The 17,080-nt window shown below is 39.0% G+C and overlaps 1 protein-coding gene, 1 non-coding gene and 1 pseudogene across 2 annotated transcripts; 1 reads left to right on the top strand and 2 right to left on the bottom strand.

The window, feature by feature from the left end:
• Positions 1 to 1,174: 1,174 nt before the first annotated feature.
• On the top strand, positions 1,175 to 10,286 carry LOC109464581. The gene is made up of 10 exons (XM_019761588.1): positions 1,175 to 1,327; positions 1,845 to 2,618; positions 3,097 to 3,198; positions 3,889 to 4,056; positions 4,576 to 4,672; positions 5,331 to 5,534; positions 6,835 to 7,007; positions 7,683 to 7,839; positions 8,590 to 8,817; positions 9,745 to 10,286. Exons 1-10 carry the CDS (start codon positions 1,175 to 1,177, stop codon positions 9,864 to 9,866), a joined length of 2,178 nt encoding a protein of 725 aa, XP_019617147.1. The 3' UTR covers positions 9,867 to 10,286.
• Positions 10,287 to 11,561: 1,275 nt separating this feature from the next.
• On the bottom strand, positions 11,562 to 11,633 carry Trnaq-cug. The gene has a single exon. It is a non-coding gene; the product is annotated as a tRNA-Gln (tRNA).
• Positions 11,634 to 14,640: 3,007 nt separating this feature from the next.
• The window catches only part of LOC109464700, a 46,420-nt pseudogene continuing 43,980 nt past the window's right edge, over positions 14,641 to 17,080 (bottom strand).

Here is a 17,080-nt window from a genome sequence, read left to right on the forward strand (position 1 = left end):
ACATCACTCTGGAAATAGGGGTGTGCCATAACGCTTAAATCACTAAACTCAAAGCAGCGCAACAAAAGACTGTTTGGATAATTATTCTATAAGCAGCTGTGATAACAAAGGTTAGCGGTTATAGTTTCAGTGACCATTGTGGCCACGTTGGTATTTCTGGCTTATCGCCAATGCTGGTTCACCTTTTATGCAAGTGGACTCGACTGGTAACCTTATGAACCCGGAAGTGCTGTGTCAAACTTGTAAACAAGCTAACTTCCGTTCCGTGTTCGGACACTACGATATCACATAATTTGTTGGATGATCTTCGCCATATTTTCGTTGATTATAACATGATTTCATCAAGATATTTGCCACCTTTCCAACAAAGAATAAACATGCCCAGAAAGCGGTCACGAAAGAAGGCCTCGGCGTCACCGCTATTTTGGGAATCAGGCACCTGATTTGAATAAATCAACCCAGATCACATGATCTCGTTGAATTGAAATCTCGCGAGCCACCATCTTGGAAGAGCTGATTTCGGATGATTTCGTCAGCTGGGCTGTGATTTCGTGGGATTTGCTGGGCCCGCGGGTCTTCATCATTCGAGGTAAACTTTGCGATCGTAACATTAGCGGTGAAGCCAAGGTTACCCACCGGCCACCGATGGGCGGATTGCCCTTGTAGCTAGCTCGCCTCATGCTTAAATTTGCTGACCATGACAGTGTCAACCACATTTCTATGTTAAACTCATCAATAAAAGCTATCCAAGATTGTTCCCATTTGCGACATTTCGAACAACGTATGTGAATTGTGATGATCTTACAACTGGATCCAAAAGTTGGGTGGGCGTGGCAGATACAGCATGGGCCATGTTCAGTACCAATCTATTCTACTGCGTAGTTTTTTCAGTACCAAATTGTAGTCTTACGAAATATAGACTAGACTAGTAGCAGTATAGATAGTCTTGGGCAGGTGTACATAAAAAAGAGCAACCATCATGTAGCAAAGACCAGTTTTCAGACAAAATCAGAAAAAATGCTAATTAAAACTTTCATCGTGAACTGCAAAAACCGAGACAAAAACATTATGGTAACACTATAGTCTTGAAATATTATTCACTATTCATGTCGGAATATAAAAAAAAATATATTATTCACTACAGTCTGAAGGTAATTCTTTCTGTGATTTTCAGATGCCGTTTCAAGAAAGACAGGCCTTTTCCAACAAGCAGGTGGAGACCCTGAAACGTTACTATGAGAATGGCATGAACAGTCAGAGTCTGGTGAACAGGGAGAAGATGCTTGCCTGTGCCACGGAGACAGGACTGGACTTTGATACTGTTCGGGTAAGTCTTACAAAAATGGGACAATCATTAAATCTCTATAAACCGTGTTATTATTTAACATACCTCTATTAAAATGGTTATGGAGCCACTATTAGTAACTATTAACATTGTGAAATTAGAAGTGGAAATGAGTATTGTCCTGTCCTGTATTTGTTTGTATGTGTGGGTCACATAACACCAGCAACAGCTGCCTGTGTCCAATGTGTATTGTATTATTACAATTTCAATAAATCATAAATGTTTTATGTTTACTGAAGGAAAACATAATGTTTTTACTCTGTTTCCTCTTCTTCTTCTCCAAACTAAAAAGGTCAATGACCTGAACCAGATGGCTATCACCATGGTAACTAGTACATCATGTTGCAATTTTATAGCAGGAGAGATTTAGACTCCTGTCTGACCAGATATATGTTTTTGAGTAAGAATTAACAGAGGAGACCATATACAAAGGTAAACATTATGCATTTGCTTTGCAAATGTTACCTTTCTAGTTTCAATGTTTTTATCTGTTCCACAGAACTGGGTAGGAAACTATCGTCGCAAGCTGAGACTGGATGCTGAGAGAAAAGAACAGCAGGAGTTTTACAGACAGCACGGGATTAGCAACTCAAACTGTGGGAACTTCAACATGTCCTCTCAACAACTCCTGGCCAATGTTGCTGTAGAAACGATGAAAACCATCGATCCGTCCATTGGTAGCTCCACATCCCTCCATGCTGGACCATTTGATAACCATGGTAGCCAAAGTTCTTTAAGGTTTCCACTGCCTCCGGTATCCAGCCTAGTTTCTGTGGTCACGAACAATCAGCCTGCTGTAACTGTTCTCGCTAACCCATCAGGAGAAATGTCCCCTCGACATCTTACCTCCGATTCTCAGGAAGATCAGGGACTTAAGATACACTCCGTCTTCTCTATGCAAGATGACCTAATGTCTCAAGCATCCGCAGGTTCCACTAGTTTGTTGACAGAGGAAATGAGAAATGTCTTGTATTCAAGCCCGGTGAATTCCCTGTTGAACAAGAGGAGGGAGGTCAGCCTATCTGATCAGAACGGAACTGCAGGAGCTTCATCATCAGCCAAGGAAACGTCACAGGTAGTAACAGTAGATGCTGCACTTGGTGCAACTGGTCAACAGGAGGTGCCGCTGGCCAATGCCGCTGATAAGGCCACGTCAAGTGCCACAGATTTGCTTAACGAGTTTGAAGTGAATGATGAGCAAACCAAGCGCCTGCCAACAGATCAAGAGCCATCATCTTCATTGCCTGGATTGCCTGCAAAATGCTCATTTCAGGTGATATGCATGTGCTTTTGCAATGTTGCAGTAATGTCATAAAGTTAAATTAAACGACCCACTCTACGTCTGCATGAAGGAAATTGGCCAGACCCGCTATTCAAAACCATAGGCTATTCCAATTTACCTCATAAGTGTAGGGGTGCATTTGAAATATTACATTGACCGCGAAAGCAGATACGGTAAAAATAAAAACACGTGCATCATCATGGGCATGCCTGGAGATGGTGTATAAAATTACATGCTGATTGGACAAATTAAAGGGATTCCTGTGTTCTGGCTGCGAACACGAAAAACCGTCACGGAGTATTCACACATAGTTAGACTGAAAATAAAAGGGGGTGGTTTGTCTATCTTAATTTCTGCTCACAATAGAGCTGGCTGTGAAAGTGTTATAGTTTGTATCCAATGTGAGACAATGGAGTTGCTTGCCTTAGCTGATCATCACCTAAATGTCTTCTGTCATTCTTCATCAAAGCTTGATCCCTCTACAACATCATCTCCCCCCGATGTTGGTTCTGTCAAGAAAAGGAAACTCAGTGCTGCTAGTGATGGGATCACCTTTGAACGCACCACGAGGGTACATGTATGTAGGAATTTTGTATGGCTTGATAATGTTCATTTCAAACATCATCGTTCTGCTGTTTCATGTGCCTTCAGATTTTTTAATGATACTTCTGTCAAGGGAAAAGATATTGTGTTCCCGGTTTCCTGACCGACCCTGGCAAAAAAACACTGACCATAGGTCTGGAATAGTCCTTTTTCTGATGAACCGCTCTTATGGCTATAAAATTTTTGATCTAACATCTGCATCTGAAACGTAATTTAACACATTTTCAGAAGCAATTTTTCTTCAGTAAATTGGGTGAAATACCTGTCCACAAGCAAATAGGTGGATGGGTCCTTGAGACACTGTTGGTTCATTTTAGCCAAAAAAAAATCATAATAAGGTAATAAAATCATGATAAAAATGATAAAATTCCTACCTACCAACCCTAGTTTTTGACGGGCTGAAACTGGAAACACAACATTATTTTTTTGAGCAATGTGCAGGAACATACCACTGATGATGATCATCATAGTCCTTTGATAGCTGGTGTGTAAATACACCAAAGGGTGGTTATACTGGCTATACCGATACAGATGATACCACTACCCTTTCTTCCATAGCATGCTTTAATGCAGTAACACATCCTTGGTCAGTGTCACACATTAATTGCTTCCTACTCAACAGTAACACTGCTAAAGAACAAAACAACGCTTGCCTCAGATGGGCGACATTTTCCAGGGCCCGTTCGAGAGGACGGTTTTCACAGAGGAGCAGGTCCGCGTACTGACCGAGCACTACGAGAAGGGCATGAACAACCAGTCCAAGAGCTGTCTGGACCAGATGATGACCGTGGCCAAGGAACTCAGCTTGGAGTTTGATGTAGTCAGGGTAAGGCCACACAAGTTCAATTTTTTGGTTAACAGATTTTTCTAGAAAAATAATGGGGCCGTCGGGCGAAAAAAAAAAAAATCAGGCCTAGGCATCCTATTATGGCCCAAAATGATACAATAGGAGCCATGAAGTCACCACACCAGGCTGGTTCAAAATTTAAACAATGAATTTTGAAATTTTAATGATACCATTGCATTGAAAAATGGAATAACTGTAACAACTAGGAGGAAAAGGACTGTTTTCAACTCTTCGGGGCAAAATATTAGCATTTTGCAGTTCATTTTGAACTTTTTTTTTTGCAAATCAGAAAAAAAATGAAGCGGGTGAATCCGTTAACCAAGAAATTAAATTGGTGCGAAATACTAAATAAGAAATATTAAATCTGATGCAATGGCCAAGTGGGTAGAGTGCAATGGCCTAGTGTTCATGTGCTCTCCTTGCATTCAGTAGGTAGTGAGTTCGATCCTCGGACGAGTCATACCAAATATTCACCAATATGTTGATGTTATTTTACAGAACTGGGTAGGGAACCAGCGTAGAAAGCGCAGGATGGAGGCTAACCGTGCTAACGCCAGTCTGCTGAACGGAGTGGGGTTCCCTGCAATAGTCTCAGGTAATTCTTCTCATGTCATACTTGGGTGTGATTTCATATGGGTGTTTGGGCCCATGTGATAACTAGCGGTATCACACGGTATCCTAATTTGGTTATCACACAGGCTTTCAAATATTCCATGGAGTAATTTGAACCAGTTTTGCACACACCAAATGCGTAGCCTTCAAACATTTGAATACTGGATTCCGATGTTGGAAGTGATGTTGTTACAATTTTTTGTTCAAGGAAGCCAAATTTGATAGGGGTGATATGGAATACACCTTGTTGTATTCTATATCATCCAATTCACACCTTCATGTCCACAAAAGTAATAATATATGACAGTTATGTAATGTTACATGTATTTCCCATCTTCTACTTCTGATTTGCACAAGTCTACTACAATGGAATTACGCCAAAAAGCAGTTACTCTGACAATCCTGCATTTCCCCTCTGGTCTCTCAGTCACTGACGAAAGCTAGTGGATACTAGCTGAAACGTCTGACGTTTTCAAAATCATATCCAGTTGCTTGAGGAACTGCTTTTTGGCATATCTTCATCAACATACAATAGACTTTTATTTTTGTAATGTTTAACTATCATTTTACTTTTGAAGACTTTCCATCTATTAAGAAACCTTCTCTAACTACATAATGGTGTATGATCTTCTTCTCTCCAGGTACTAATGGAGGCACATATATGACACAAAATGACGTCAGTCTGAACCACGATGATCACAGTCGCCAGTCCTTCTCTTCACACGAGGGGTCTCCAGAGTTACCGGTAACACTACACACATCCAGGGACAGAAGAACATACACCACTCAGGACCAACCCTCCTCTGGGTATGACCTGTACATGAGGGAGTTTCTAGAAGCACAAGGTGAGACCTTTCAATCAGATGCTATATTTATGTTTACCGAAGGAAAACATATTGTTTTTGCTCTGTTTCTTCCTCTTCTTCTTCTCCAAACAGTGACCTATGACCTGACCAATGACATGATTTGTTGACGTCTGTCACCATGGTGACTGATGTTTGGTTACATAATGTTGCAATTTCAATGTCTGCTCTGCTCCTGTTACCATATACTAGTAGTACATGTATGTGAATGTGTTAGAGTAAGAATTAACAGAGCAGACCATGTCCGAAGGTAAACATTATGCATTTGCTTTGCAAATGTTACTTCTCTAGTTTCCTGTGTATTCAATGGTAATAGCTATAACCATACACAGAAGTAAAAAAGTGTGTTGGTTGGATCCATAGTTGTAAAATTTGAGCTTTGTTCCAACACAAATGAAATTTCAACCCTCTCTGAACTGTGACAGTGGTAGATTCCATCTTCCAGCCACTTTTGATTCATTTCTTGTGTCATCCCTGAAAGTCAGTGCAGTGAATCAGACATCTCCTATGGAGTACAAGTCACTCTGGTCTCCTTCAATAGAGTCTGACCCAGTAAGTAGTTTTGTTCTATGTCCAGTGTCCAGTGAAACAGAATATCTAGTAGGTGACTGTAAGAATACTGGACACTGAATAAGACCACTTCCTTATGAAAAATTTAAACTGTTCTCCAACTCAAAATTTAACTCACCGGAATTTTCGATTGAATCACTCAGTCTTCCTCAGCTATCTGACCCAAATGATTTTTCCCACGTGTGACGTCAGCAAAGGGTCAAAAGTCGATATCGCCCCCCCGTCCCGGTTAAGGGAAGGTTGAAGTGCCCTGATGTATATGGCCTCTTTTATGCCTCTCTTGAAGTAATCCTGTTTGGTATCCAAGATTCTGACCCCCTCCAGATCCACTGTGTGTCCCGGTGATTCTATGTGGATGTTCTGCGACACCTCAGATGCAACAGAACTGGGTCGTCTATGTTCTAGAAACCTGTTTTTTAGTGAGCACTTGTTTAAATTTTTCATAATGTAATTTACCAACTCAGATGAACTTTCATGCTGTTGTAAGACTACTTCCTGAGAGGGGTGAAAAGAGGCCATTTACCATGATGAAGGCGACATCGTTTACCAGATACCTTTGACCCAGTGTTGTGGTCACACTTCAAAGAAGCCAAGTGACAAGTCTCACTGGGTCAGTCAATTGAAGAAGACCAGACTGACTGGTCGAAAGCTCTAAGTTGTGTTGTAACAAAAATTTTAACTTGAAACGACCTGTATTATTGTTTCCCTAAAGGGTTGTGCAGGGAGGATGTATCGGTCAGTCTGCTGAGGGAAGTGGACGAAGGTTGGCAGACTCTGGATGCCCAGCAGAGACAGGAGTACCACAGGAATGCCCTGGAGATCCCGGTTACACCACATGTACAGGACAGGGATGTACACACTGTACTGCAGGACATTCAGCAGTCGGTGGGTATTTTTATGTGGTTAGGCCACACCAAATTGATTTTATAGATGACATCCAATTTGATTTTTGCCTATTCTCAAAGAAAACTTGTCCAAGGCTTGGCCTGTGTGCCATCCTCTGTACTCCATGGTAGCTAGCGACAATTAAGGGAGCAAAGGACAGAATGTGCTGGCTTGTCGTTTAAGTTGTTACGTAAATAAGCACTATTTTGATTTGTGCATTGTTTGTTCTAAACACCAGTAATGCTTATTATTAAGTACCTTTATTTCAGTGAATCACACAGAGCCTACATATTACTATATAACATCCGTGTCCATAATATCACCACCTTGAGAAATAGTGTGCTTTATTTTTACCGCAACATACTTTTGGTATGCACTCCTGCATGCACACCTCAAATGTACATAAATGTACCTAGGGTATGTTGCAGTGAAAATATCTTTAAGCACACTGTTTCTCAAGGTGGTGATATTATGGACCCTGGTGATATTATGGACATGGATGTTACATGTAGAAGACTCTTGATTCCAGGTGTGCATGTGTGTTCAAGTTTTTCTTATTCACCATGATCGTAAATCTAGACTATTAAAGTTATCAAACAACTGTTAAAATAACATTGTTGTCTACATAGTGTGATATTAACAAACAGCTTTGTCTCTGTTGTGTATCAACTACAGCTTGATAGTTTAAAACAAGATGGCTGCCAGTACTTGCTGCTGACACACAGAGAGGGGGTCAGTAAGGTGACAGGAACGCCGGCTCCTATGGAGTACTGGAACAAGCTTCAACATGTAGAGTCCTTCAAGACTTTTCTGGACAGACATGGAAGCCTAGGTAATGTGCTCTAACTTTTATTACATGACATTGTATGTCCTTTTTGTCTTTTAAGTCTTTCTAAAGTTTGAACTCCTACTTTGGTCTCCAGATGTAAAAAGGAGAATTGGTCGTCCAAGCACAACTCTTAAGAAACTAATTGAGTCTGAAACTGGTCTGCAAGGATCGGAACTTTTGTCCGCAATGACTGACAGACTGTACTGAAGACAAAACTTCACTAGCTGCACCTCATAGAGGAAGAATGAAGGAGAAGTCTTTTTATGTCACAGGCACTGGTAGCTTGATAGTATGTAATTAAGTATCTTTTAGTTCAAAAATCTTATAAAAAAAGTAAATTATCACTTTTCAAAGCATTCTACTTGGTATGCTTTCACATTTTACAATCATGTAATTTCATATGGAACAGGTTGCCATTTTACAATGATGTTCCTTGCAATCGCTAAGCCGCATTCAAAATGGATGGCTCCCAGGCTACATTTACTGTTACAGTTATTTACCAGTCAACTTGAGAAATATACAAAATTAACCTTCAATAAATTAACCATCGCTGTGAAGTGTCACCTGTGACTTAGACAAATCACATGTTCATGATGAGTTTTTTCTATTCCAAAAAACAGTCACTGAAGCAACTGGATATGATTTTGGAAACGGTCAGACATTTCAGGTAGCATCAACTTATAAGCATGAACTATTGATTGATATGCAAATAAGGGAAGACAAATTATTGATAGTTTTTTTCTATTGTTTCAGGTAAGCAGTCCTCAAGTTCAAATACAGGTCACACTCCGTTATACTTAACAGAGAGACAGCAAGATGCTGATCATGAGACAAGACAGGAGAGGAGACCTAGCAGCACACAGAGTGAAGAGATGAGACAAGACGATGTGATACCTGTTGACAGATCTCCTGAACAATCTGATGATTCTGGTGCAAGACAAGGTGAAACAACAAGAGAGTTCTCTTCAGTCTTACAGACAGGTGAGTGGGAAACCACAAATTCACTGATAACTACATGTAGAGAAGTAACATTTGCATTTAGCAAATGCATAATGTTTACCTTCGGACATGGTCTTCTCTGTTAATTCTTACTCTAACACATTCACTTACATGTACTACTAGTATATGGTGACAGGAGCAGAGCAGACATTGAAATTGCAACATTATGTAACCCAACACCAGTCACCATGCACCAGTCACCATGGTGACAGACGTCAACAAATCATGTCATTGGTCAGGTCATAGGTCACTGTTTGGAGAAGAAGAAGAGGAAGAAACAGAGCAAAAACAATATGTTTTCCTTCGGTAAACATAATTATCATTTACACAATGTATATTTTAGCTTACATACATTTGAATGGTTGGGCCACACTGGTTTATTTTTTGGATGACATCTGTGCACGCATTGATTTTTGCCTGTTCTCCAAAAAAAAAATCACCTCCTCCAAGGCTCTGGCCTAGGTGCCATTCCTCCACACTCCATGGTACCTAATGGTAACCTAGCGACAGTAGGGAGCCGGTGGTAACTGTGGAGAATGGCACCCTGGCTGCTGAAGCTCCAAGGAACTCAAGAACTCTGCAAAGTGCCGACTCATAAATGCCTGCAAAAGGCCAGCAGATGTCATCCATAGAATTAAGTCAGTGAGACCTAATTATCATTTACACATGTATATTTTAGCTTACGAACATTTTCATGGGTACTTACTTTTTGCAAGTAAAACTCAAGTTTTCTTGCCTTTTTCTATCATTAAGCATTACCTTGTTTATCAAGCCTTACTATTGGTCTATACCAATTGTCTTTAATCTTTATCATGGCATTTCAAAATCATTTACATTCAGAGTTCAAGTTCTAGTATTCCTCTCTTATGTATAACCATGTTTTTTCTGTGTTGTTGTTTTTTTTTTCAGATGAAGAGGTGTACATTGTAGACAAGAATCATCATATTATAGGAACTGGAAAACTCCTACCAGCCCCTCACAAGAAAATTGAGTTGTCCGAGTCTTCCAGAGAGCACAAAGGAGCAATATGATTACCTTTTGTACTTACTTAGTTTCCTTCAGAATGAGAACAAACCACACAACATAATAATCAGTTTAACCTGTATCATGACTCATGGCCAATGAAAGCTTGGTATTTTAACCTCTCCATGTTTGTATAGGGGTGGACAATGTAGATTGCATTAAGGCGGCCCCTAAGAAGAAATGGGTCAACCAATGGTGGAGATGATTAGATTTGATTGGAGCAGCCAGTCTGTTGTTCGTTTGCCTTTGTTGTAGCTGTTTGTTGCCATGAATCGATGCCTGAAAGAGTTTCAAAATTGAGGTGGGAAAAAATGTGTTCTTGAACCCTATATTTAGACATCAACAGAAGAAAACACTGCTGCTAAGGCCACACCAATTTAATTTGTTGGTTCTCGGATTCGCCTCTTCATTTTTTTCTGATTCACAAAAAAAAAAAAAAGAATTCAGGTTTTGAATTATCTACAAAATTTTCATATTCTGGCCCCAATGATAAAAGAAACTCCTTTTCTTCCTAACTGTTACACTTTTTCCATGTATCAATGTGATGGTTTGATTGAAATTTCAAAATTCATTGTTAAAATTTAACGTTATATTGACTTCCTGGCTCCCATTGTAGCATTTGGGGCTATCATAAGATGCCTAGGCCTGTTTTTATTATTTTATTTTTTTGCCCTGTCGCTTTATATTTTTTCTGAAAAAATCCGAGAATCAACAAGTTAAATTGATATGGCCTTAGATACTTACTAGTAATGCCTTTGCTGCAAACATTCGTATGTTACACATCAGATGGTGCACTGTGCCATGAAACTAGATGAGAGAATTTACCACATTTTCTATGTATGAATGTAAATACATATGTGCAGCATTTCATAATTATTAGCAAACTGAATGTAAATGTTTTCATTGATAGAGATTTACACATTTTCCGTCACTAATTGTTACAAATAACGTTACATGTCTCTTTTATTTAAAATTACAAATTTTATGGATTTGCAAGGCCCAATTATGCAAATAAGGATGACTACAAATATGTTATTCCTCTGTGTCTTTTTTTGTAAAAATGTCAAAACAATAAATATCAGGGATTTAGATGTATTCTAATTGGTTTGCAGCTTGTATTTTTGTACAATAGTTAACTTTGTCTCTATGTCCTAGGCTGAGGACAAAAGGACTTCTAGAGAACTGTGCAAAAAACTTTTGGTTCAACTATTTCATTCTAAATATTGTCTCTAAATTAAAATTGACTGAATAGATCTTGAGTATTTATTAAAGCTGCATTTTGTAGCATTAGGAGGATACAAAAAAGTCAATTTTCTGGTACTTTCTTGTCATTTCTTCACAAAGTTGAATCGACTCAGTGCAACTTCATCACAAATTAGTGCCATTCAGGAACTGACGCCAAAATTTTACGCCTTACGAGTGTGTTTAAAGGATGGAAACACAGCTGTCAGCCATGTTTGTTTACACTCTGGTATTTTGTGGTGGCACCACAAACTAAGTGTGCCTCATGTGCGCCGACCATAAATGTCAGAGATGTGAGTTAAATGCACAATTTCGTTGAAAAGAAAAGTTGAAGTAAATTTTAATACAATCGCACAAAGATTTTTCAATTGAAATATTTCAATTTTTGGTGCAAAAATGTTACATAGTGCCCCTTTAAGAAAAAAGGTCTATGTTTTTTAAGTGAACGCAAAAAAAAAGACAGGTTCCACCGAGATTTGAACTCGGGTCGCAGGATTCAGAGTCCTGAGTGCTAACCGCTACACCATGGAACCAATTGCTAGTGTAAAACTATTCCTTCAGGTGTTTGTTTTTTAACTACTGAATGTAATTGTCTGACACCATTTGTCAAAGTAATATTTGTCTGCATAATTTGCATAATTGGTGCTCGCGTCGCGGTTGCCCAATAACTGAAAGTAGCTATTATGACCAAATAAATTATGTGTTCGGTTAGACAGCTACTAATTACATTGTAGTTTATAGTCACATAAAGTTCGGACTGCCACTTATGTTCACAATTCGTCGGAAACGTTGGAAACCACAAATACTTATTAAGGCCACAGCAAGTAAATTTTATGGATGACATCCTCCGCAGACTCCAAATCTAATGCGAGCGGGCGAAAAAAACAAGACGGGCCGAAAAAAACAATGTACTTAAAATTCAATCATTATAGTCACATATCACTGCATAAATGTAAGAAACGAAACATTAAGTCAGAGCCTTTTCTTGTCTCCTCTCTTCATAGTTATCTGACATCCACATTCCGGCATGACAACAGACATCTTTGCCCATTTTCGGCATGGTGATCACTGTCAGAAGGCAACAAAATTTCTTTTTTTTTTCCAAAATCAGCCGAAAATTAATGCGCACGCTGATGTCATCCATAAAAATTACTTGCTGTGGCCTAGCTAAGCGAGAGAACTATGTTATATATTTTAGAAACTTATCATTGTTCTTTTCATAAAGGTCTTACCTTTGCAAAGACAATGTCCGAGAAAGTTTTTATTTTATTTTTTTTAGAAAGTTTTTATTCCGTTCTTTTAGCTATAGTGTCAAACATTCGCCAAACAATATTTGGCGTTCAAAATACCCTCAAAAGTTTGCGACAGTATCAAAATAGAAAGTCTTATTTCGTAGTGCAAAATACTACACTGTAAAAACTTTTCACATGCCCTGAAAATTGTAAGCAACGTTTCATGTAGTTTACAATGCAAGTTATGACATCAATGCTAGTCGAAACATCAGTGAACAAGAATTCCGAGACATCATACCTCCATGAAATATGGACTTAATATGTAAATGTAAATTTCTTCTTTAATTATGCAAATTACCTCTGCATTAACATGATATATGCATCATGATGTATGTTAACTTTTGATTAAGTTACAGATGTCCCAAGTATGATATTCCCATCATTCACCATTAAGAAATCATAGAATTTTTGCATAAATTATGCAAATTAGGCCATCATTTGCATAATTAGTATCTGTTGATGTTCTGTCTGCCATAGGTTACATACATTACATGTATGAAAGTAGTATAATGTAAAACACTGTAATTATAGAATTTCCTCATTAATTATGCAAATAACGTCCTCATTTGCATAATTTGCATTTAATCATGTACATCTTTCTCTCAGCTACCTACACACCAAAAATTATGAAAATATGTTGTTCCTATCTGGACTTATTGGCTTTTAAACATTTCGCCAGAAAGTGCCCTGCAGTTCCAGAACAAGCTGCTAGGGGGACTAAACTCACACCACTTATTCCTGACAGGAAAAGCAATCTGTCACCAAAACATCAAGACCATAGCATGTTCAGGACAAAAGATACAAAAACCGGAAGTTCTGCTGCAGTACCAAGGTCATCCACCAGGAGGCCCATATTTGACCTTGACGTTTGTCTTCCTAAGACTTACCAACATACCAAATATCATCATAATCCATAAAGGCGTTCTGAAGTTATGCTGACCACAAAGTTGCGGAAACACACACAGACAGACACACACACAGACAGACAGACAGACATACATACATACAGACACGCCAAAAACAATACCTCCATTTTTTATGGAGGTAATTACAGTAGTTAGAGTTATACGATTTTATCAGTAGCACTAGTCTACAAATCTATAATCTTTGCTCTCCGCTAAAATGCGGTCTGCCTATTTACCGGAAAACAACGGAAAACATGTATAGGAGGCTTAAATCTACCGGAATACACCCTGCATTGATGAGATAACAGCCCGAGTTGCTGTATTTTGGCATAAGATTACTTATATTTAGCCCATGGAACAAGGAATCACTAATAAGTAATGTACTTGTGCACAAAAAGGGGCGTTTCTTTTACACAGTCTTCTTCTGTTGTGTTGTTTGGTATATCTTCTTCTGTCGGGACTGCCGGGTACGGGGTCTGGGAAAAGGTAAAATGAGTACCCGGCTTTGACAACGACACGTACCACAGAGAAGGACTAATTACTATCATCATACATGTATTATCAATATATGAAGCTGATTATATATACATGCATCTGAAGATTATTGTCTAATACCATCCCTGATCATGTTTTACAATAGATTCAAAGTGTACATTTTGCCATCAAGAATTTTACAGCGTTTTAATTTGCATTTGACAAAACTCCGACCATACCACTGTATTTTCATTACATTTCACTGTCATATGTATTACAAAAAATTAATAAAGATAGCTTTTATCAGAGATATGAGGGTACTACTATAATATGTAGCGACATGCATTCAAAATAAACACAGTCTTTCAATAGAAAGCAATACAAAGCGATTCCAACATCATTATTACTGGCACAATGATTCTCTGAAACAATCCGGGGGTAACTTTTCATGCAGGCATGCAACTATACATGTATATTGGTAGTAGATTATATGGATGACATCCGCGAGCGCATGAATTTTTGGCCGTTTCAAAGAAAAAAGTTTTCAATCATACTGTAAATCCAACAAAACAGTTGCAAAATGAGAAAATATATACCGTAAGTTGAAAAAAAAAAAATTGGAAAACGATACCAATGTCTTAGAATGCCAAAATCAAACGCAAAAGACAAAAATGAAAAGAAATTGATTTGAAGAGTAGATTATTCGCCATACCATACTCTGTGTCATTTGTTCAACCTTCATAACCACATAATGAAAGCAACTTTTTTTGCCAAACTTTTTTTTATTCGCACGCTCGCATCAATTTTGGGGTTCCCAGAGGATGTCATCCGTATAATCAAATCAACATGGCCTATTAGGGCTTTATTACTAGTAGTTTTACACTGGAGCGGCCCTGGTGGTCTGACAACACCCGCAGAGTTTGCAGCAGCAGCAGATACACAGGACGATGATGAGAATCAGCACCAGTCCCACGGCCACACAGACTCCGATAAATGCCCCCACACTCAGCTTCAGAACGTTCGTGATGAAGTCAATCACTACATCGGGCAGGTCTGCACCACGGAAAACAAACATGGCATTCACTACCAAGGTAACAGTTACTCTGTACCACGGAAAACAAACATGTCATTCACTACCAAGGTAACAGTTACTCTGGACCACGGAAAACAAACATGTCATTCACTACCAAGGTAACAGTTACTCTGGACCACGGAAAACAAACATGTCATTCACTACCAAGGTAACAGTTACTCTGGACCACGGAAAACAAACATGTCATTCACTACCAAGGTAACAGTTACTCTGGACCACGGAAAACAAACATGTCATTCACTACCAAGGTAACAGTTACTCTGTACCACGGAAAACAAACATGTCATTCACTACCAAGGTAACAGTTACTCAAGCAACTGGATAAAATTTTCTTTTGGTAGAACCCAACTAGTTCCACCACTCAGAACTTTTAAGCGATCCACTAGGTTCTCCACTAGCTCACACAACTTCACCGTCCAAATCCCTTGTTCGAAATCTTTTTACAGTGACAGTTTCTTTCCCCGTACGGCCAAGCTTTGGAATTCCCTCCCCGACAAGTGTTTCCCACCAACCTACAATCTACAGGCTTTCAAACCAAACGTTCACCACCATCTCTTGACATAGTCATGTTTCTCTCGTATTTCTAGTTCAATGCCGAGAAGTGGTCGTATAGGCCTTGCATTGAACCACTCCGTTAAAAAATATCTTTCGGTCATCAATGACTGAAATAAATCTGCAGTCGACTTGTATAAGTACATCTCCAAAAACTATGAAATTCTGATGAAGGCAACAATGGTCGTTGAAAATTTCTATGTATCTTTGTGTTGGAATAAAGTTTAGCATATGCATCGTAGTATAGTTTTTCATGCTTAGATTCGTATAAGCCAATGGCATATGGAACCGAGCATCCAAGAATACGACATAGAGGCTAAGACTCTTTATCTGTTGAAACTTACAACTCTAACTGTTATCATGATATAAAGTGACTACATATAAATGTCGTTGTTGAAATAATAGCATATATTTCTATAGGACCAAACGGACATAAATTATACATTTTTCGTTGAAGAATCAATACTACGACTTCTTAAGATGTTCCTAAGCACAAGCGACATATCTTCAAGTCACACCTACCAGGACAAGACGCCAGTGTCTTAGACTCGTCCGAGTTGTCCCCACAGTGGTCCTGGAAGTCACACTTGACGGACTCGGAGACACACCGGCCGTTAGAACACCTGTAGTCAGTGGCAGTGGCGGAACACGAGCCTGGCATAGGAAAGAGATGGGAACGTGAACTTGTCTTGCCTGGTGTCCAGTCTATCGCGGCTGGGAAGGCTTCTCTTCGGGGCTGCAGGAGCTCTTTCCCGCCCGACTCGGCTAGGTTCCCCGGTAGGTTTTGCACAACGGGAGTTCGTGCGATCAACTCCTGGCGTGCTATTCCTAGAGACGCAACACTCCTACCGGGTGGTCTGCTGAGCTGGACGGGGGAAAACTATTACAGCCCCGAAGACAGCCGGTCCCAACCACGATTGACTGGATACCTAATATGTTACACAATACATCTGTAAGGGGGCACATTCGACTTTATTTTGGGTTTGGACACAAGGAAAGATTCGACTAACTAATTTTCTTATCCCATATTTTGACATGGAGTACCTAGTTGCAATTTAACTGTATACAACGCTTTTATCATCTCCTTATATTATTTCAAACAAGAGTTCCACGATCTCATACCTTCGCCAAATGATGTTAACCCTTGCGGGTGACGAATTATACAATTTTAATCATTGATTTTGTAAATAAGAGCCTCATTTGCATGGATTATATCAGTTGATCATATTCTCCATCCAATGACAGCCTTATCATAACAAAAAGGCTATTATAGCACTTCCTCATAAATTATGCAAATGAGGTCATGATTTGAATAAATTATGTTTATTGATGTTCACCTTCACTTAACTTCCAAATGGGGCAAGTATGAAATTCGGGGTGCAGCAGTTATAACTATGGAATTATAAGAATTTGACATTAATTATGCAAATTAGGTCCTCATTTACATAATCTATATCCTCAGATGTTTTTCTCGTTCTCAAGTAGATGTCACAAGTGTTTCATAGTTCTATTATCGAACAAAGCAGATTTATAGAATTTCCTCATTGATTATGCAAATTAGCTCCTGATTTGCATAATTGCCATCTGATTATGTAAAGCATCACTTCAACTACCTACATACCAAAAATCACGACAATACGTCAACCGGTTCTTGAGTTATCGTC

The sequence above is a fragment of the Branchiostoma belcheri genome, unplaced genomic scaffold (genome assembly GCF_001625305.1).
Source record: "Branchiostoma belcheri isolate BF01 breed outbred unplaced genomic scaffold, Haploidv18h27 scaffold14, whole genome shotgun sequence".
NCBI lineage: Eukaryota > Metazoa > Chordata > Leptocardii > Amphioxiformes > Branchiostomatidae > Branchiostoma > Branchiostoma belcheri.

Excerpts from the sequence above, each read along its gene's own strand:
- LOC109464581 (XM_019761588.1), top strand. The coding sequence starts at position 1,175 with ATGCCGTTTCAAGAAAGACAGGCCTTTTCCAACAAGCAGGTGGAGACC. Across the intron at positions 1,328-1,844 it reads TGGACTTTGATACTGTTCGG|AACTGGGTAGGAAACTATCG; the intron begins GTAAGTCTTACA and ends TCTGTTCCACAG. Across the intron at positions 5,535-6,834 it reads GGAGTTTCTAGAAGCACAAG|GGTTGTGCAGGGAGGATGTA; the intron begins GTGAGACCTTTC and ends GTTTCCCTAAAG.